This window comes from Sminthopsis crassicaudata, chromosome 3 (assembly GCF_048593235.1).
Source record: "Sminthopsis crassicaudata isolate SCR6 chromosome 3, ASM4859323v1, whole genome shotgun sequence".
NCBI classification, from domain to species: domain Eukaryota; kingdom Metazoa; phylum Chordata; class Mammalia; order Dasyuromorphia; family Dasyuridae; genus Sminthopsis; species Sminthopsis crassicaudata.
The window spans coordinates 253538875-253561290 of record NC_133619.1 but is presented as its reverse complement, the minus strand read 5'-3'; the positions used below and the strand labels follow the sequence as shown (position 1 = coordinate 253561290).

Below are 22416 nucleotides of genomic sequence, written 5' to 3'. Positions count from 1 at the left end.
CATGCTCAAATGCTTTGACCATTTATTAAGAGGAAAGTGGTATTCTTATAAATTTGACTCAGTTCTCCATATTTGAGAAATTAGGTCAGTAAAAATTATTTCCCAGTTTTTGATTTTCTTCTAATCTTGCTTGTGCAAAAACTTTTAAATTTAATATGGTTAAAATTATCCATTTGATTCTCAGAATGTTCTCTAACAGTTGTTAGGTCATAAACTCTTCCCTTATCCATATATCTGACAGATAAACTATTCCTTACTCTCCTAATTTGCTTGTAGAATCATTATATATAAATCAAGTACCCATTTTGAACTTACCTTGTTCTAGAGTATAAGATGTCGGTCTAGTTTCTGTCATATTGGTTTTCAGGTTTTCCAGCAGTTTTTTCCAAATAATGATTTCTTTCCTAAAAGCTAGGGTCTTTGGATTTATCAAACACCAGATTACTATCACCATTTACTACTGTTTCTTATATATGTGATCTATTCCACTGATCTACCATTTTATTTCTGTCAGTACTTGATAGTTTTGATGGCTGCTGCTTTATAATATAGTTTGAAATCTGGTGTGACTTGGCCACTTTCCTTTACATTTTTTGCATTTATTTGCTTAATATTTTTGATATTTTGTTTTTCCAAATATTTTTGTTATTTTATTCAACTATATAAAATTATATTTATAAATTGATTGGTATGGCACTGAACAAGCAAATTAATTTATGCAGCACTGACATTTTTATTATATTGGCATGACCCCCCCATTAGCAATTAGTATTATTCCAATTGTTTAGATTTGACTTTATTTGTATGAAAAATATTTTGTAATTGTAAGAATCAATTATGTTTTAAAATATTTATACTACCACTTTGTGATGGCAAAGTACTGGAAATTGTGAGGATATTTGTCTATTAGGGAATGGTTAAACATGTTGTGGCATATGATTGTGATGGAATATTACTGTTATAAAAAATAACAAACTCATTGATTTAAAAAAGTATGGCTACATTTGCATGAAATAATTAAGAAAAAAAGAGCTGAAAAAAGAATATTGTGTTACTAAATATTGTTTTTAAAGTTATGAACATCCAAGTAATTTTGAATATTACAAATGCCCAAAGTAAACACAAAGATCCTATGAAAAAAAAAGTCTGCCTCCAGAGGAAAAAGACTAACAGAAATACAAACAATATAATTTTACTTACACACACACACACACACACACACACACACACACACACACACACACCCCTTTGTGTCAAATGGTGGCCATTTTTTATAGCAGAGGGCAAGAAGGAAGACGTAGTGTGCTAAGCTGGAGACAGAAAAAAAGAGACAAAAGTTCAGTCTCTGACTTCAAGGAAAGAAATTTAATGTAGGAAACAAGCAAAGAATAAATATGTACAAATATCTATAAAGGAAATAAAGAGGGAGGCACTGAAATAAGAAGGTTGGTAAAGACTTCCTATAGATGATGGGATTTTAGTTGAGACTTGAAGGAAGCCAAAGAAGCCAATAGGCAGAAATAAGAAGGGAGAGTATTCCAGGCATGATGGAAAATCAGAGAAAATGATTTTGGAGTTGGAGTATTTTTTTCATGGAATAAACAGGAAACCAGTGTCACTGTATCCAAAAATATATAGCAGAAAGTAAGGTTTAAGAAGACTTGAGGGATAGGGGAATTGGGCTTTAAAAACTAAAAAGAAAATTTTATACTTGATTTGAAAGGTCATAGGGAGATAATGGAGTTTACTGAACAGCTGAGGGATGGAGGGTGTGCATGTGTGCCAAGACTGAATCCAAACTCAAAGAAAATCACTGTGATGACAGAATAAAGGAAGGTCTGATGTGGGGGAAGTTGAGACAGGCAGTTCCACCAACAGATTACTGCAACTGTCTGGGTATGAAATAATGAATACCTGAACTAGAGTGGTGGCAGTGTCAGAAGAGAAAAGGGAGGATATGAAAGTTGTAGAGGTGAAATTAATAGACCTTGTCTATTGAATAACTGAATGAATACAAAGTAAGAGATAGTGGTGAGCTAAGCTCAGGTTGTGAGCCCGAGAGACTGGGAAAATGGTATTATCTTTGACAATAATAGGAATGAGGGAGGAGTGTATATTAAGGAGAAAAATAATGAGTTTAATTTTAAACATGCTGAGCTTAACTGAATATCCAGTTCAAGATATCTAAAAAGACATTTGGAGATGTGAAACTGGAAGTGAGAGGAGAGGTTGGATCAGGACAGGAAGAACTAAACTTGGCAATTAAGAGATCAATGGTGACTTTGGAGAAAGCAGTTTTGCTGAAATGGTAGAATTGGTAATTGGATGTAGAGGATCAAGAAGAGAGAAAATGGACCTATTTGAACCTATTGAACCTACTTATTCAAATAGTTGAATTTAACAAAATATAGGAAAGATGATGTTAGGAGAATAATTAACAGAGCTGGAAGGATCAAGAAACAGTGTTTTCAAGGATGGGGGAGATATCCATATCTTTGCAGGCAGTAGGGAATGAGCCAAGTAGCCAAGAAAAGAGGATAAAAGAAAGTCAGAATAATAGCAAGGAATCTGTGAGAGGACATGGGAATTTAAAATGGGATCTCTTTTGAAGTGGGTTTTGGTAAAGAATAAGGTGTTACATCCAAGCAAGCTCTCTGGAGGCCTCAGGATAGGCCAGAGTCAGGATGAGTAAGAGTCCTTGGTCTTTAGGGGGAAGAAGTGAAAGAAGCAGGCAAACTGCCAAGAGTTTTGCCAAAGATCTCTTCTCAATTCTGGAGTCCAGAATTTCCACCTTCCTCCTCCTCCTCCTCTTCTTCTTCCTCCTCCTCCTCCTCTTCTCCAATTACACAAACATGCTTATATTACTTACTATGAATTTTTACGTTTTAAATGAAAAATTTTAAAAATGAAAATGCTACTATTTTAAATTTAATATACTTTTGAAATACACATAAGAATTCAAATTCAAATACAACCTTTTTTATTTGTGTACTGAAATGCTTGTGTTTGATATTAAAAAATAAAATTTATAAATGAGACCTAGCAGCTTAGATGTATAAATGCAGAAGGGTAATAGGCAAAGATTAAGGATTGAGAATGAGTCCAAAATGAACATCAGAAGTAGAAGCCAAGTTGGACTGATGGGCAATACTTGTTTAACTGGTTAACATAAAGTCATGGCTACGAAGGGGAAAAAGTTAGTCCAAAACTTTATTGCCATCTCAATCACAGTCTAAAAGAGAACACTACAAGCTCACATGTTTTCAAAAAGTCAGGAATTATAAAAGGTTTAGGAGTGAGCAGTGGGAAAAGGAAGATAGAGAGGAGATTGCAGAAGAAAGACAGGAGAATGTGAAAAAAAGGACATTTTAGATTTTTTTACTTTTGGAGGAAGAACAGTAGGGATGACATCTCCAATGGGTAACAAAAATGTAAAGTGTAGATGGAGGTCACAGGAGTTTAAAAAGTTGATGCATTTTAATATAAGGGTGAGTGAAAAATCATCAACATTAAGAATGAATAATTAACAAAGGTGGTGATAACACAAAGACTGTGAGTAACCCAGGTACTGAATTCACTGAGGAAAGGGGAAAAATGTTTGGACAAGGAAGCAAATAGATGGAGTGAACTTCACAGTCCTTCTCCAATCATTGTGTAACAAGGAGTGTGAATAAAGGAACTGTCAGGCTTAGATTGTAGCAAAGGATTAGGTTTCTTTGGGAGAAAATCAGGTTTCTGCAGAGTTTGAAAAGCCAGAAAGAGTATGAGAAAAAGATCATTGGATGATGAAGTTGTAGGTTCTTTAGTTTGACTTTCTCAGTGTACAGATGAATAATTTAATGTCCACAGAAATTAAGTAATAGCCATACAGCGCTTAGGGAAGAGCTGAGGTAGAGCTGGGGATCCAATCTAAGGTCTTTACCCCAAATCTATCACTCTTTCCAAAGTATCAAACTGTGCATAAAAGGGACTTTGTTAATAAAAAGGCAAAGGTTCTAAAGAACAAAGTGGAAAAAAGTTAGCAGAGAAAAGCAATGGAGAGTCGTAAAACAGAACGAGAGGGGGAAAGGGTGGATGGAGCGGTAGTAGGGAAAAGAAGTTTTTGCTTAAGAATTGGAGATTGGAGAAATACAAATTTGTTACTATATTCTGATTGCTAGCTTCTTTTTGTGTTTTCTTTTTAAATTTTTTTTTAAATTTAGGTAATAAACAAAATTTCCATAAAAGCAAAATTTAAAAAAGATGATTACACATAAAAATGCAAATCTATTATGCATTTGCTACTCCTTTTAAATTTATAAGTTATCATGTAATTTTTTTCTTTTTTTCTTCCCTCATATGTCCTTTATTATTAATTAGAATATTTATAATATTTAAAAAATGACAATTTACTCAAATAATATTGCTGTTTTCTCCTTCAATTATTTTAGCCAACCTCATAGGTTTATGATATCTTAAGCTATTTTAATTTGCATTTCTCTAGTCAACAATAATTCAGAGCATTTTTCCTAAGACTGTTTTGATTCTTCTATTGGAAAACTACCTATTCATAGCCTTTGATCATATATCAACTGAAGAATGACTCAAGTCCTTATAAATTTGACAAAGTTATGGATATATTTGAGGTGTAAGACCTTCTATCTGACAAAAGGTATAAAATCCCCCCCCCCATTTTTGTTTGTTTGTTTTCCTTCTGACCTTAGTTACATTTCTTTTAATTTTTATTTTCAATTTAGGGAATAAAACAAGATTTTCTTAAAATTATAATAAAAAATGATTACACATGCAACTGAAAATTTATTATGTAAAACTTGCTACTTTATAACAAATTTATAACAAAGTTGTCATGTAAATTTCTTTTTTCCTTTTTTATTCGTTCATATATCCTGTTATTAGAGTAATAAGTAAAAAAAAATTTAACTTAATGTAATCAAATTATCCATTTTATATTTCACTCAGCTGTCTTTATCTGTTTATTCTAGAATTGTTTGCTTATTCTTAAGTCCAATAAGTTACATCTCTTTTTATATCAAGGTCATGTATCCATTTTAACCTTATCTTGGTAAATGGTATAAAATATTGGTCTATGCCCAATTTCTGTTAGACTACTTTTCAGTTTTCCTAACAATTTTAACTAAATAATTCTTAAGTCTTTACATTGTTAAATAAAAGGTTATTACATTAATTTGCTGCTGCAAATCCTATATGTACTCTCTTCATTGAGCTATGGTTCAATTTATTTTATTTCTTAGCCAGTATCAAATAATTTTGATAATTACTGCATTATAATATAGTTTAAAATTTGGTACTGGTAAATCTCCTTTCTTTACATTTTTTCATTAGTTCCTTTGAAGTTCTTGACGTTCTGTTCTTCCAAAAAAAATTCTGTTATAATTTTTTCTGATTCAGAAAAGCAATTTTAAAAAATAATTTAATTAGGATGGCATTGAAAATTATAAATTAGTTTAGGTAAAGTTGTCATTTTTATCAAATTAATCCTGCATACATCTCTTAATACTGATTTTTTTTATTTTATTGATATAATTAATTATTCATACAAGCAATAATTGATATAATCAATTAATAGATTTTCTTCATTCTTGCATTCCTGGTATAAATCTCACTTGATCAAAATATGCAATCTTTTAAATATATTGTTATAATCTTTTAGCTAGTAATTTCATTAGGATTTTTGCATTCATATTCATTAACGAAATTGGTCTACAATTTTCTTTCTCCTTTTTAACTCCATATTATACAATAAATTTATTACTTTAAACTTAAATACATACAAAATGAGAAAAGAAAAAAAAATCATTGCCAAGTAGACAGCATACCATAAGACAGGACAATATAAGGACAAGATAATATAAAGCAATATATTTCCATTTCAAAAAAAAAAAACCTATATAATTAATACTGCATGTTGTTTTCAAAGGTGCTTGGATTTTTTTTTTTGTTTCCTCATTAGTTTCCCTTTCTCTCTAGTATATACTTTTTATTTCATTTTTCCCTCCCATAAAATAATATAAGTATGGAGATATATAGATATACATGAAAAACTAGAAACATACACATATACATAAGATTGTACCTATGTTTATTTCTACTTGTCATCTATTTCTTTGAAGATGGATAGCATCTTGCTGTTTTTACTTTTGTTGGCTTAAGTATCATTATCATATATGTTCCATAAAATAAGTTTGGTAGCATCACTTCTTTGCCTATTTATGCCAAGTAATGGGTCTGATAGAATTCAGTTGTAAATTTATCTAATCTTGATACTTTTTTCTTAAGTTCATCCCTAGACTGTTCAATTTCTTTTTTCTTAAAAGATCTATCTAGATATTCTATTTCCTCTTTTGCCTAATCTAGGCAATTTATATTTTCATGAATATTCTTCCATTTTACCTAAGTTGTTAAATTTTTGGCATATTATTGGCAACATAACTCTTAATAATAACTTTAATTTCATTTTTGTGAATGTTACATTCACCCTTTGAATTTTTAATACTAGAGATTTGGTTTTCTTCTTTCTTTAAAAAAAAAAATCAAATGAAGCAATCATTTATTTATTTTGTTGGGGGTTTTCCCCCATAAAACTAGTTCTTAGTTTTATTTACTAATTTAAGGGGTTTTTTTAACACTAAATTTTATTGGTCTCATTTTTAATTTTTAGCACTTGGGGGTGAGGCAAATAACTTGCCTATGGTCACACAGCTGGTGTTACATTAATGAAAATTACACAAAATTCAAGACCCTATTTTGGAATACAAAGGGTACAAGACTTTCATTTTCCATTCTCTGTAAAATAAGAATAGGTCATCCCTTTACTGAAACACATAAAATACATCTCATTTCCTGTTCTGCTGATGCCATAAATTTAATACCAATTCTTCAACCACATCAGTTATGAACATAAAGCATATCATGAAATTCCAAATCTTTAACAATAAAAAGCTTAAGCAAGATGGACGCTGCTTACAACAATGTTGTTTTCTTTGATATGACAATTGCCCATCCATCTTCTCAGAAGTTATCTTCATCATATTAAAAGCAGGGAAGAATGGTTTTAAATCTTATAACCAAATTAGAGTGAAGACATTGAACACTCCCTTTTTCAAAAAAATTCTAGATCTTGGGCAATTGTTTACTTGTAACTGTGAAGTTCCTAAAAGCAGTTCCTGTCTACAACTGAAGAACTTAAGTTTTCTCAGACAAGCATGTGTATAAATGGAAAAAACTAACGAAAAAATAAAATTAAAAAATCTGAGGTCTGATAGGAGAAGAGCCAGATAAGAAAATCAAAATAAGAAACAGAAACTTAAAGTTTACTCTAGTTATAATGCAGGTAATTCTGACTTTAAGGTAGCCTCACATGGCATATTTCTGAGTCCATTCTCAAAATACTGTTTTACTTGTCTCTGTCTGCTCTACTAATTCTGTGATGGTTTTTTTGTTTTGTTTTGTTTTTTTGCTAAGGCAATTGGAAGTTAAGTGACTTGTCCAGGGTCACCCAGCTAGGAAATGTTAAGTATCTGAGACCAGATTTGAACACAGGTCCTCCTGACTTCAGGGCTGGTGCTCTATCCACTGTTCTACCAAGCTGCCCCAGGTTTTTTTTTTTCTCTTTTAAACGAATGAATAATACTCCAAGGAAATAAACAAAACTTATAAATCTTTTTTAAAAATAGTTTTTATTTGCCAGATATATTCATGGGTAATTTTACAGCATTGATGATTGCCAAACCTTTTGTTCTAATTTTTTCCCTCCTTTCCCCCCCCCCCCATGGCAGGTTGACCAATCAATACATGTTAAATATGTTAAAGTATAAATTAAATACAATATGTGTATACATGTCCAAACAGTTGCAAAACTTGTAGATCTTAAAATGTATGCAATGATATATTGATACTGAAATGAATGTTGGCATGGAAAAATTAAGCATTTCAGGATAATTCTAAGTTCACTATGAAAACAAGAATCTGTGGCATTAAAACACAAAGGAAAATCAGGTTAAAATGAAAAATAATGCCAAGAACAAAGAAATTTTGCTGTAAAATTGCTTAATCAATCCTCAGAAAACAAGCAAAGTCATTCAGACACACGTGTTTAGGAGGAGAGTTATTACTGATTCTTCCACAGTATGGCATAAGTTTCTTCAAGTAGAAAAAACAGCTAAAAGGACAACTTAAAAAAAGTTACCACTAATTCTATAAGAAGAAAAGATATTTGCCTAGGGCAAAGCAAAGACTAGAATTTTGATGATCAAAAATTTTTTTTGTTCAAAACTATACTAACTAAACTAACTAATATCAGACAAGTCTTGGGCAAGCCTGTAAGGTTATCATCTTTTCATGAGACTTTAAAAAATCAATTTCCCTTGTTTGGAGGACTTTAAAATTCCAATGAATCTGGAAGGATTGTTCCCATTGAGGAAATAGGAAATTGTAATAAATATATTGATATAACAATAAGAAAAACTGTTTTGAATTTATAGAAATTAAAAAAGATGAAATGGTGTAAAAATGACCTTGTACCATGCAACATATCATAAAATGTTTAAAAATTTATCCAAAGGATAAATTAGCCTAGGAATTAGACTTAGCAATTTTTTGTTATTGTTGTTATACTATGATCCTACGGTTACATTTTGGACAATTCTTGACTAGCAATGGAATCATTAGCTTTCCATCTTTAGGTGATTTTTCTTAGATATATGTACTCTATAGTAAGAGAGGGAGATTTGACCATTTATCATTATTGCAAATTCAGTGCAAGGAAATTATCAATACTAGATAAATGAGTATAAAAACTTAAGGAAAAGGGCAAATAATATCATAGAATAATCTCCTTTCTCCTTCTCATATGAGAGGGTTGGGAATAGATAATTTTTGAAGTTCCTTTTAGCTCCAAATCTATAATCCACTGATTTAAGATTAGGATCCAAGTTTCCTCTAATTCCCTACCTGATATTCTTTTTTATTACTCCTGCTTCTGGATATGTAGAACAAAACTTAAAATATAGTAAAATCTAATTAATTAATGAAAAAAAATTATTTCTAAGACATAGTTTTTTAAAAATCTGACTATTTCGAGAATTTTATTTTATAAGCATTAAATTAACTTTTCCCCCCCTGAGGCAATTGAGGTTAAATGACTTGCCCAAGGTCACATAGCTAAGAAGCATTAAGTGTTTGTGGCCAGTTTGAACTCAGATCTTCCTGACTTCAGGACTGGTGCTCTATCCATTGCCCCACCTAGCTACTCCTAAATTAACTTTTTAAAAGAAACTGAACACAATAAATGTTAATTCAAAAAGTTAATTATCTAGTGCATATCAGTTCAAATGGCCACTAAGTGAAAATGAATTAATTTCTAGACTTTAGGCAGTAATTGGAAGCTTCAAGTTGAATGCTTCAATTTCTAAGCTCTCTGATTTTTACAAATGGTTTTATTAATTGAGGTTACGGCATATACATTGTTAATTAGTAAGTAAAATAAGGAAAAATCTGCCTTTTCATAAGATGAGAGAGTAGTTCCAATTTTAATAAAAGAAACAAAAATTTGAAGTTTTATTTATTCAGCTATTTTTCTATATGTAATAGACTTCTTAGATTTAAAGTTTTTAACCTATCATTTGATTTAAACCTTGGTACAAAGAAAGAAACTCAAAAAAAAAAAGGGCTAAATTGGGGAAAATATACATAAATCTATAAATTTTAATGACAAATAATATAAAAGATAGCAGTGAAAGGAGGTCAGAGTGCATATTACAAGTTTTTAAAGATTTAAATTATCCAGCACATATCAGTAACAAAAGGCTACTGAGTAAAAGAAAAAAATTCTGGTCTTTAGGCAGCAGAATGAACCTTCAGAGTGAATCCTTAAAACTGTTAAGTGACCTAATTTCTGCAAATGAGTTAATTAGTTGAGGTCACTACAAATACATCAAAGCATTGAAGGTTTACTGAAGATGTTAAATGAATTTATCTTACTTTGTCCCAGTTAATGTGCACATCACTATGCCTTTCTCCTACCAAACTGTCAATTCCTCAAAAGAAGTGGTCATTTTATTTATCTTATCTTGATCAAAAAAATTACAGAACATAAAATGTTTTGTATTCAATAAATTTCTATTGAACTGAAATTTCAAGTCCTAGCTCTCATAAAATATTTTAGAAATTAATTTCCATAAATGACATCAGCTTCTACATTTTTTTTATAATTAGAAAGTGTTCTTATGATTCAATAATCATTTTGTTTCATCTTCTTGATATCCAAGTTATTCATATCCAGTTATCCTGTTTTCCATTTGTACAGTATTATTTCTCATCTGCAGATTACATATTTGAATGTTATCCATTTGCTGTTCATATTGATACTTTAACTTCCTTTCACTTCTGTGATAATTCTTAATCATTGTACAATTTCTTGAAGATATTTATCTACATTTACTAGCTTCATTTGAATTTGTCTCCATCAAAGGTTTTAAACTTTTTAAAAAATATTATGGAACTCTTGTCATCTGGTTGTGAAGTCTATGGGTCCCCCTTATCTAAGTAACTTTTAATGTTTAAAACTATATGAGGGCACAAATGAAACCAATTTTATTGAAATATAATTATAAAAATATGTTTTTTAAAAACATGGATCCCAAATTAAAAAATCCTAGTGTAGATGATTTAAGCTATAAGTAAGACTTTGAAACATTATTAGCTCATGGCTTCAAATCCTTGGCATAGAGCAATAAAGTATCTGGTATTTGCTTAAATTACTAGCAGAAATGGATAAACCTTTTAGCCAAAGCAAATAATATACAGGTAAGAAAATTAACAAAAAAGCTAAAATCACAACATAAAAAAAAATGTCAAAATTTACTTATAATGCAGCAGTTATATGCCAACAAAACTGAATTTTTAAAAAGAGGCTTATCTACAGTATAATCAAATATAGAAAATACAAAATAGATTATCTTGAAAATCTAGTCTCAAAAAAGGAAACCAAACTTGCTAGACAGGTACTACTAGAGGGGGGAAAAATTCAGATCCAGATAGATTACAGGAGAATCCTATCTTTTAAAGAATGACTGATACTAATATTTTAAAGTTTATAAAAATTAAGAAAAAAGCATTCTATCAAATTTCTTTTATGGAATTAATATAGTCCTAATATCAACACTATAGAAGGACAAAGCAAAGAAGAACTAATTAACAGCAATACAAAATTTTAAAATAAAAATGTGTTAAACATAATACATAAAATAATTTATTGTTACAACAAAGATGCAAGGACAGTTCAATATTTGGAAAGTTAATCAATAAAATCAATCATATTAAAAACATTAAGAATAACAATTATTTCATCAGATATAAAAAAACTTTTAATAAAGTTAATGCTGAAAATAATATCCCATTGTTATCAGAACCCACATAAAGTAATATTTAGTTAAGTTATGCATAGAAGAAAAAAGCAAGAAATCTTTAAGGATTCTTCCAATTTTAAGACTGGAAGAATATAAAAGCAAATATTAAAATAGTCTATGAAGACGAACATTACACTGATACATTCTGGTGAGCAACAAATAAAATCTGATGCATAAAAAATAATTTCCTATTTGGGACGCCATGGGAAACTATCCTCAATACACAAGATGATGTATCTTTTCCCCAATCTGATACTTTCATCTAAGAAACAGAAAATTTACCCAAAATAGTGAAAATACATCTTAATCTAGCAAAAATTAAAAAAATAAAAAGGAAACAATTTCTGTCCTCAAACTTGGAATAAGGGAAAACAATATGCTATCCTTCCAAAAATCATATACTTTTTTGTTTTTTAAAATACATACATTTTTTATGTACAAACAAATAATTAAAACATAATAAATAAGAAACATAAAAGGTCTATCTAAATCTCTTCTTAATTCAAATACAATGTGAATAAAGACTCTTACCTGAATGACAGCACTAAACCAGCAGGTATTTCCAACATTCTTTAGCCCAACTGGGCAATTGTCCTGTCTTTTCCTATCATAAGGGTTTGGAGAATCACTCCACACTTCTGTATGCGTCCTCTTTAAACTTGCTTTATTTTCTGCTATGCTGGCTTCAAGGACTCTTAGAAAGCCAATAAAAAGAAAGAGGAAAATGTTATTGTGTTATTTAATACAGAAATGTTATGAGTTTGAAGTTTATTAAAAATAACATTTTTTCAGTAAACCTAATCAAATAAACTAATGCTTATTATAATACATTTTGAAAAGAGGTTCACATAGAAAATATCTTCCTTGAATGGCATCTTGATGGCAATCATGAAAGTTTAAGTAAAACTTGAATGTTTTGACAACATATATTTCTAAATTTGTCTATAAAAAAAAATTTCAAATACCTAAGTAGGTGAAGAAGAATACAGTTAAGTAATCATCGTAGATATTAAAACATCTCAGTTTTAGTCATAGTTTTGATACTAGTAGATCTATAACCTTAAATAACTGACCTCACCCTGCTGGGTTTTCTTGCCTTCATCCATATATTGCAAGGTTTAAAGTGGATCTAATTTCAAATGATTCTGCCACTTATTACTAAGGCAACCTTGGGCAAGATATTCAACTTCTCTGGGTCTGTTTTCTCATATGAAAAATGTGAAAGATAACTCTTCTTTTCAGCTCTATGAGCTTATAATTAGAGGATCTCTTGGGTTCCGTCTAGCTCTAAAATTCTAAGACACCTAAATAAAGAAAAAAATAAATATAGCAATATGCAAATTACTTGGGACAAAATAAAATAGATTTATTGACATCTTTAATAAATCTTTAAAAACATTAATATGCAAGATGTTCTCTTTTAACTGCAATTACTTGCTTTACAAAATTTGGCACTGAATCCACAAGATTTGGACACATATTCCTTAATTCTTTATCATGAAATCACACTTTTATCATACTGGAAATTAGAGACATAACTTTGACAACCTATTTTCCCAAACTTAACCTTAATTATAGCCCTTAGATTTCCCAAACATCTACATCAGATATGTTCGTGTAAAATACAGGCTAGCTTCCTGGAGGGCTTCAGGGTGAGCCAGAGTCAGGGTAAATTAAAAGTCCTTGGTCTTTAAGGGGATAAGTGAAGAAGACAGACAAACTGCCACGAGGCTTGCCAAAAATCTCTCCTGGATTCTGGAGTCCTGAGTCCAGCCTCTCTCCTTCTCATCCAGTTGGCCCCCCTCTCTCTCTGCCCCTAATGCTTGACTATAATTATCTCAACACCAAACATTCAGCAAGCACTCAACAGTGAGAAGAGCCATTTATCCAAACATATGCCCATTCCAGAATGCCCAGGAAATGTTTTCAATAACCAGAAAAACTCTGCTTATCATCATAATAAAAACATCGGAGTTTGTTGATCCCTCAATAGATGCACTGTAATTTAAAAATTCCAAAAACATGTTCATGGTGAAGATAAGTAAAAATAGTTATTTTAAAGTTTGATGAAAATGTTGAGTCAAGTAGAGTCACCTAGAGTCCTTTTGATAACAGTTTGGTACAGCTTGTGGTATAGTTTTAGCATTTCCTTTTCCTACCTAACAATATCCCAGTTTTGTAGCCATGACAAGCTTCTTCACTGTAAGAAGAGTTAGCAGCTACTTTTTTTTCAAGTGCCCTTTCAACTGTTCTTGTAACTTTACGAAACCTATGCCACACTAAAAAGGAGTCAACAATTCTTATACAGCTCCTTTATAGTTTTTAAATGCCTTTGCTTGTTGTTTGAGAATTAATTGGGTTATTTCATAGTCTACTACTAGTTCATTAATCTCAGTGTTGATTTTTTACTTTTAACCATACTTTGTGTGCTTCAGTGTGTCATGTTTTATAGTTAGCTTGACTGATCCTTGAAATGCTTAACTTCCCCTCTTACACCTACTTCAATATCTTTAACAGACAATGAAACATGCTCTTTAAGAGCTACAAGTTTTGGAGGTAAAAATCTATCCTTAAAAACATGAAAGAAATGAAACATGGCATGAAATTCATGGCTCAGTTAATAAAAAACAAATGTTGGGGAAATTAACCAATTTGTCTTATCTGAGTCAACATGGTATCTTCCAAGTAAGTCAAGTGTTAACAAAAGTATGTACTTATGATCATTACTTGATCACAAAGTGAAATCACATAAAAATCATTGTTCAAATAATGATAATATTTCTGTAATTAAAGCATGTTATTTATGAAAGAGACATCTGCAAGTCCCAGATGCATTTATCAGGAATAACTCATCAAAATACTTTTGGGTGATTCATATAATATGCCAACAACACAAAGTACATGTGATTAGCAGTCTTTAGTAATTTGAGTACTCACTCCCATGTAGCATCTTAAATATTTGATTTCAATTTATGATATAGCTTCCTGTATGTTTTAAAGAAAAAAAATCCTTTCATAACTAGCATTTTTATAACATAAATTAATTATTCTAAAATATATGTCAATTATAACTTTGCTTTATTCAATTTAGGAGACAACCTTGGGCTAGCAAATGGATAATAAATCTTTCCTACAGACTAGAAATTTCCATTACATTCCATTACAATAAAAATGTAAATATTTGTTCACCTATAGATAATCTGAGATTATCTAAAATCACCATTAGTTCTCCTAAATATTTTTAATTTCTTCACAACTTGAATTTTAGAAATAAAAACTTTTTAAGGAGACAAATATAGAGTGCAATCAGAAAATATGGATTTCTAATTCCATCTTTGGTCTATCATTTATTCTATTTCATTTATTTGAAAAAAATCTATACTTTCATTTAAATTTTTTAAACTAAAGTAACATATCAAAGCTATGTGTTTATAATCTACAAAATTAGCATTTCAAGGGACAACCTTAGCTAGGAAGGTAATTAGCAACAGAAAAAGTACCTTGCAGTGACTTTTACTACATGTTGAAACTCACAGCTCCTCCCTATGGGAGCAAATATCTAAATTCATGGTGGAAGACAATGGGAGAGTATAATTGAATATATATTTATTTCTGTATCCACTTACCAAAACTATGTCTCTTGAAGAAAACGAAGTTACTACACATTGTAAAGTAAATTTGTGAGGAAATGATTGAAATTGGACTGACTTGTTTGGTTAAATTGTCATTTTAAAAAATCTTTAAATGATTATTATCTTAAGCACAAATAAAATTTTATGTTTAAAAATGTATTTTATTAGTGCTTTAATCAATTAAAAGATAGGGAGAAATTAAGATACTCATGAAATCTTAAATCTTAAAAGTTAGAGCAACCCTAAAAGGTCACCTAATTCAAGTCAAAGCTGAATAAATGTCTTTCATATCATACCTAACAAGCAATCTTTCAATTATTGTTTTAAAGACCTTCAGTGAAAAAATCTACCACTCTTGTTTGACAGCCCATTCCACTTATAGTAGTAGTTCTACATGTTAAGTAGTTCTTCCTTTTATCAAAATCTGTATTCATCTCTTTGCTACTTTACTGATTGCTCTTAGTTCTGTCTCCTGAAGACAGTAAGCTTTTCTTTGGCTCCATTTCCCTATTTTCTTTTTCATTTCAGTGCTTCTTCTACCAAAGATAAAGGGTTTTTATATTCCTTCATATCTGGAAAAAGTGGAAGTTATAAAGATCTTGAGAAGGATAAAAGGATTTCATCTCTCATATTCTTCCGAGGGAGCCCATGGGGTTAGAGGAGGCAGGTTGTCAGGGACTAGTATAGATTATTTCCTGATGAGCTGAGGGTAATAAAAAGGCTTACTGACATAGAGTGAGGGCCATTCAGATCTAGATGATGTTCCAAGATTGCCTAATCATACCTTACTAATGATACTGTAGAATGGCGATAAGGCTGGAGATGTTTACTTGAAGTGTTATAGTGTCCTTGGTGAATATCCTTTCTACATTATGGCTAATTAAACCTCTTTTTAACATTCTTCAAGTATCTCATTTTAATCTAATACCAGATCTTCAACTTGGGGCTTGAGTCAGATCTTTCCAACATAATACAACATCATATTGTCATGCAATTAAATCACTAGTCAGAACAAGTTGTAATGAAGCAAAGATCATGAGGTTAATTTCCATATAGATGATATTTCTAAACTTAGGGAGCTATCTTGTAAATGAAATACTGTTTGTCTTAAGGGACCTATCATATTTTTCTACTTTTGAAAAAAATCAAAGAAAATAGGTTAGAATACCATAACATTCTCTCTCTGCCACGTGCCCCTTCCTCCCCCCAATACATATATGTAACTCAAGCCAACTGGGAAGCAGGGCAACTTCTTCCTCCTTGCTTTCTCTTCAAAATCCTAGGCCACTGAAGTTAAGCTGCCAGGCCTCCCTCCAACCTTTCCCCTTGCTCCCAGACCCCATAGGGCATCATGACTGCTTACAGCACTTTGATTACCTGTGAGTCACTAACTCTAATCTCTCCTCTAAGATTTAGAACCACCCACCTTACCACTGTGTCTTAAATCTTTTAGGCCTTATTATCTTCTCTGCCATAACATCCTCCAAACAACCAGGCATAATCATATAACCTGATTTACCCTAAAAATCCTGCCATCCAACCTTCTGCTGCTACCTTATGAATTCTGAACTTTTCCATCTGCCCTGTAGCTGAATTTTCTCCAAATTAGAATATGAACAAAGAGATATCCTTTTGCTTCTTCTGTTTGTATTTCCAGTACTTAGCACACTGCTTGGCATATGGTAAGCACTTAATAAACACTTTTCATTCATTTATATCCATTTTAAATATACACAGTGTTGTAAATGCTATAGTTAAATCCAAAGGCAGATTGCTCATATTTGATGATCATTCACACAAATTAGATACTAATCCCACTGAAGTTGGAGTCAACGTTCTAACCTCTAGTTGGAGTTTGAAAGCATAATGACATGGATTCTGTCAGGAAGCATCTAACTTCCTTGTAATCCAGCTCTAGTGCTCTATTCTCCCCATTATGTTCTCTTTGCCATCTAACACACTACCATAATCATATTCTTGTGTTCTCTATTTCAACTAGGAGGAAAGGAACACTCCAAGACAGAAAAAAGTCCATTATTTATATATAGAAAGTATTTCCTAGAATTTATGGATGAAATACTGCTTATATGGTTCTTTTCCAGCATTAGCAAAAGCAACATTTATTAATATTTTTAAGTGCCAGGAATTATGCTAATTTCTGAAGAAAGAAAGAAAGAAAGGCAAAAAAATGTAATTCCTGCCCCCAAGGAGCTCACATTCTAAAAGAGGAGACAACATGGAAACAACTATGTACATACAAGGTGTAAACAGAATAAAAGGGTGGTAAGCTGAAAGAGAAGGAAAAGGCTCTTTTGTGGAATTTGAGCTGAGGCTTATAAGAAATCAGATAAGTCAATTGAGGGGACATTCAAAAGTGATACTTTACCATTCCCCTTCCCTAAGGATTGTTATTTTTGAAATAATTCTAGCTATTTAATAATTGTGGAAAAATGAATTACTACATATTCATTAAGTAGTCACTTTTATAAGGTAGATAAAAGTGAAGTGTGGCTTTATAGTAAAAATACAGTAGCTTTCCTGATATCTTTAAAAAGAACAATAAAATATTAGAATATATTATAATAATTCAAAATATTACTCATGTATATATATTGGATAAATAGGTTAGAGCATTGAATTAATGAAGCCAAATTGCCAGGTAAACTTCACATAGAGGAATAAAATGTTTCAGGATCCCAAACTATAGAGCTGACCCCAATTTTACAAAAGTATATTATGTATCCCAATAAAGACAAGGCAAAACAGATGACTTAGCACAAACATTCCTATTAGAATGAATGTTTGGATACTGGTGAATCAATGAATCTTTATATATATAAATTATACTTATGTGGAGAAACTCAAGAGTAATTTTATAGTTGTTCATTTCTAGATAATGAAAATAAATGAAGAAAGGATTGAATGAATGAAAAAACGTTTTTAAAAAATTTTACTACAGTTTTACTAAATAACTAGTTTGATAAAGTTAGATTGGTGTATATCACAATAGTTCTCCTTAATTATATTAATATATATAGTATACCCTGAGAGAAGACTGCACTATACATAATACAAATCTCATCAGGATGTAGTTTAAGTACAACATTAGTTCCTGCCTGCTCTTTGATAATGGCAGCCAGTTCACTTAGTGTTTTCTGATAGGGTATCAGTGGTCCTCAAACTTTTTAAATAGGGGGCCAGTTCACTGTCCCTCAGACTGTTGGAGGGCCGGACTATAGTAAAAACAAAAACTCACACTCTCGGGCCATAGTTTGAGAAGCCTTAAGTAGATATTTGTCATGGCCAAAGACACCAAGTTTCCTATCAAGCTGTCTTATACTCATCAAGCAGGATATCAATGAGGACACCCATGAAGGGAGTACTTGTGTTATGAAATCAGCAGATAAGAGCATAAGTTCTTGCTCATCAGGGAACAAGGATGCCAGCCTTCTGAATGCAGATATGAATGGCTTCCAATGCTTTCATCCTGTGTAGGTAGCTGTAACAATGTAGATTTCCTGGTGTATCCAGCTGCAAAAGTCTGGCATCTTCTCTTTAATTGGGGCTCATGGTTCACATCTTAGACTTTGGATAACCAGATATTAATGTATTCCTTTAAGGCATTAGGAGTATTTTGTCCTACAGAAACAGAGGGCCTATTTGAGACTTCACAGCAAAATGAATAATCTGCCTCATCTTAAAAATGAAAAACCAAACTCCTATAAGGCCATCACCAACATAATATTCACTCCACAAAACCAGTTACCACTGGACACCAAGGCTTCTCTCTAGCTTGTTAAATTGAGCGCTGCAGCAGTGTTGGCCATAGAGCTCCCTGGAATTGCCTTTCTATTTTCTCATTTGGAAAGCCAAAGATGGATTTAATGAGAAAACATGGCAGTGGGGGAGACTAGAAAAAGCATTTATTAAAAGCTATGTGCCAAGCAGTAAGGAGAAAGATAAAAAATGGGAACTATTCCTGAAATCCTGGAACTCACATTCTAATAGTAGAATACTTCAAAGAGGATTCAGCTATGGCGTAGATGAATGTCTTTAGGGTTCAATAGCAGAAAAATAATAATTCATCTATAGTGTCACTTCCATTAATTAAAAAATCCACTTCTGATGTTGAACCATTGGTAGTAATAACAATTTTGGTGCCAACTTTCTTTTCTAGGTCTTAAGATGATTTGATTCATTTAGCATACAACAAGGAGTTCCCTGCTGCTTTCCTTCTCCTTAGTTAAACCAATTGATGGTATTGCCTATGATAGGCTCAGGAAGGATTCAAGGAAAGGTAGCTGCTATTCCCAGGGCTTTTGGGTTCAGATTCCTAATCTGTCTCCACCCAGGTCTGAGAGGAGACTATAGTCAAGGTGGCAACCATTCACTTGGCAGATTCCTAGACTACCTCCTGTTTCTGCCTTAGGACAACTTGTTGTTAGCCTACCTGCCTATTATAATTGTTTAGAAAACCAAACTCTTTGAAGCATTATAAACATAGTAAGTTATACTGATTCTTCATTTTAAACCAAGTGGCTTCATTTTTAAAAAGTTTTGAGACTTCTCTCTTCATTGTAGATATGAATCACTATGGACAAGGATATCATATATTTGCTTAGAGAGGATAGGTATATTAGTTGGTTTTGTTGAAAAATATTTTTCTTCTTCAATTTTGTTACACTGGAAACTGAGTGGATGCCCATCAGTTGGGAAATGCCTGAATAAGTTATGGTATATGAATGTTACAGAATATTACTTTTCTATAAGAAACAATTAACAGGATGATTCCTGAGAGGCCTGGAGAGACTTACATGAACTGATGCTATGTGAAATGAGTAGAACCAAGAAAACATTGTACTCAAAAAACCAAAAAATTTATGCAACGATAAATTTGGATAGATGTGGTTTTTTTCAATGAGATGACTCAGATCAATTCCAATAGATTTAGATGAAGAAAGCCAACTACCATCCAGAGAGAGGGCTGTGGACTGCAGTATGGATCACAACATAGTATTTTCACTTTTTTTGTTGTTTGCATTCTGTTTTCTTTCTCATTTTTTTCCCTTTTTTGATCTGATTTTTCTTGTGCAACATGATAATTGTGAAAATATGTATAGAAAAAATGCATATGTTTAACATATATTGATTACTTGTTGTCTAGGGGAGGTGGTGAGGAAAGGGAGAAAAAATTTGGAACACAAAGTTTTGCAAGAGTAAATATTAAAAACTATCTTTGCACATATTTTGAAAATAAAAAGCTACTATTTAAAAATAATCTTTATGGACAGAACCAGCTACATCCAGAAAAGGAACACTGGGAAATGAGTGTAAACTGTTATTTTTACCTTCTGAATCCAATTCTTCCTGTGCAACAAAAAATTCGGTTCTACACACATATATTGTATCTAGAATATACTGTAATATATTTAACATATATAAGACTGCTTGCCATCTGGGGGAGGGGGTTGGGGGAGGAAAGGAAAAAATCTGAATAGAAGTAAGTGCAAGGGATAATGTTGTAAAAAATTACCCATGCATATGTACTGTCAAAAAATGTTATAATTATAAAATAAAATAAAAATAAAAAAAATAAAAAAAAATAATCTTTGTTACAAAGAAAGGTTTGCTTTCAATGAATGAAAATGAAATGGCATCAATAAAAATTTTTTATGTTAAGAAAAATATCATAAATCAAATAAAATAAGTCCTTTTGGGAGAAAAGAAAGGTTCATGATCTGGAGGACTGACATTAATATTATTATCTTCAGGATTGAGGTTGCTGGTTAATTTAATATTATAGATTAGAAGCTTTAAAAAAAATTTTATCAGGCACTTCAATACACTGAAGTTTTGTGTACATCTCTTCCAAATTGTGTACAAGTACTATTATATAAATAGACAGCTCTTTATATATGATGACTCAAGGGATATAGACCTTGGGCAGAAGTCAGGAAGACCTGAATTCAGATTTAGCCTCATACATTCACTCGTTGTATGATGCTGAGCAAGTCACTTAACCTCTGTTTTAATCTACTGGAAAAGGAAATGGCAAATCATTCTAATATAAACTCCATATAGGGCCATAAAGAAAACATGACAGAAAAAATGAACAATATCTACTATTATATAATGATATCTTATGAAATTATACAAAATTAGAAATTAAAAAAGAAAGTTTGATAAAGATCAAATAATATTTGATCCTAGAGTCAATAAGGATCCTGAAGTTTGATTAGAAAAATGACTTTGTTAGACCCACACTTTAGAAAAATTATTTCTAGCTGGGTATATTTGAATAGTGAGAGACCTGAAGCAAAGAAATCAATTAGAAGGTTATGACAATAGTCCAGCAGAGAGGTGAGTAAATAGAGAAGGGAACTGATGTTAGAAATGTAGACATAGAAATGACTGGCAAGATTTGAGAACTAATTGGAAATGTAGGATTCAAGAAACTGAGGAATCAAGGATAAAGTAAAAGTTGAGTATCTGGATAAGAATCATAGTAGACTAAAATAAAAATTTGTGAAATTCAGAAAAAAAAAAGATGGGTTTGGGAGAATAGGTAAGGAGTTCTATTTTAGACATGTTGAATTTAAGATGCCTATTAGATAATATCCAGTTCAAAACTACCAATAGGTTCTTCATAACATGGGACAGGAACTAGAAAGAAAGATTAGTCAATTAACCAACAAGCATTTATATAACTAGCCATGCTGCTATATATTGGAGTTATCAAAAATAGACAAAAATAAAATCCCTGCTATTAAAGGAGCTCACATTTTAATGTGAGCAAAATAATATAAATAACTGTACATACAAAATATATAGAAAATAAGAGAAAGGTAATCTTAAAGGAAAGAGAAGTAATAATGGGGGGAGAGAAGGAGGCAGGGGCTGAGAATCACCAGGAAAAGTCCAACAGAAGAATGGGATTTGTACTGAGTTCCTGAGTCTTGAAGGAAGCCAGGGAGATTAAGAGTAAGAAATGAAAAGGGAAGGAATTGTGGGCTTGAAAATCACCAATACAAAAGCACATAGTCAACAGATAGGGAGTTGGATAGAGAGTTGGATGTGGGGAATAACAAGTACGCAAATGCAAATGTAGCTAGGCTGCAAAGTTCAGAGAAAGGAGTAAAATATTAAAAAAAAAAACTGAAAAGGAAGAAAGGGACAGACTATAAAGGACTTTAATGGCCAAATAGAAAACTATTTATTTAATCTTGAGTACACCTGACCTAAATTAAAATGTAGTTAGGAAATGTTTACCAAAAACAAAACAAACAAAATAAACACATGGATAGAGTTTATTTGTGGCTTTCTAAGTCAATATGGGTCCAAAGATCAATTTCTGACAT

General features: G+C 31.5%; 1 protein-coding gene across 11 annotated transcripts in view; it reads right to left on the bottom strand.

Moving 5' to 3' along the window:
* The window catches only part of USP25 (ubiquitin specific peptidase 25), a 191640-nt gene that overhangs the window by 106128 nt on the left and 63096 nt on the right, over positions 1-22416 (bottom strand). For all 11 annotated transcript variants that reach the window (XM_074300458.1, XM_074300453.1, XM_074300456.1 and 8 more), the window contains one exon: positions 11958-12120. In XM_074300458.1, coding sequence (XP_074156559.1) covers positions 11958-12120 — 163 coding nt within the window. The remainder of the gene's footprint in view (positions 1-11957; positions 12121-22416) is intronic.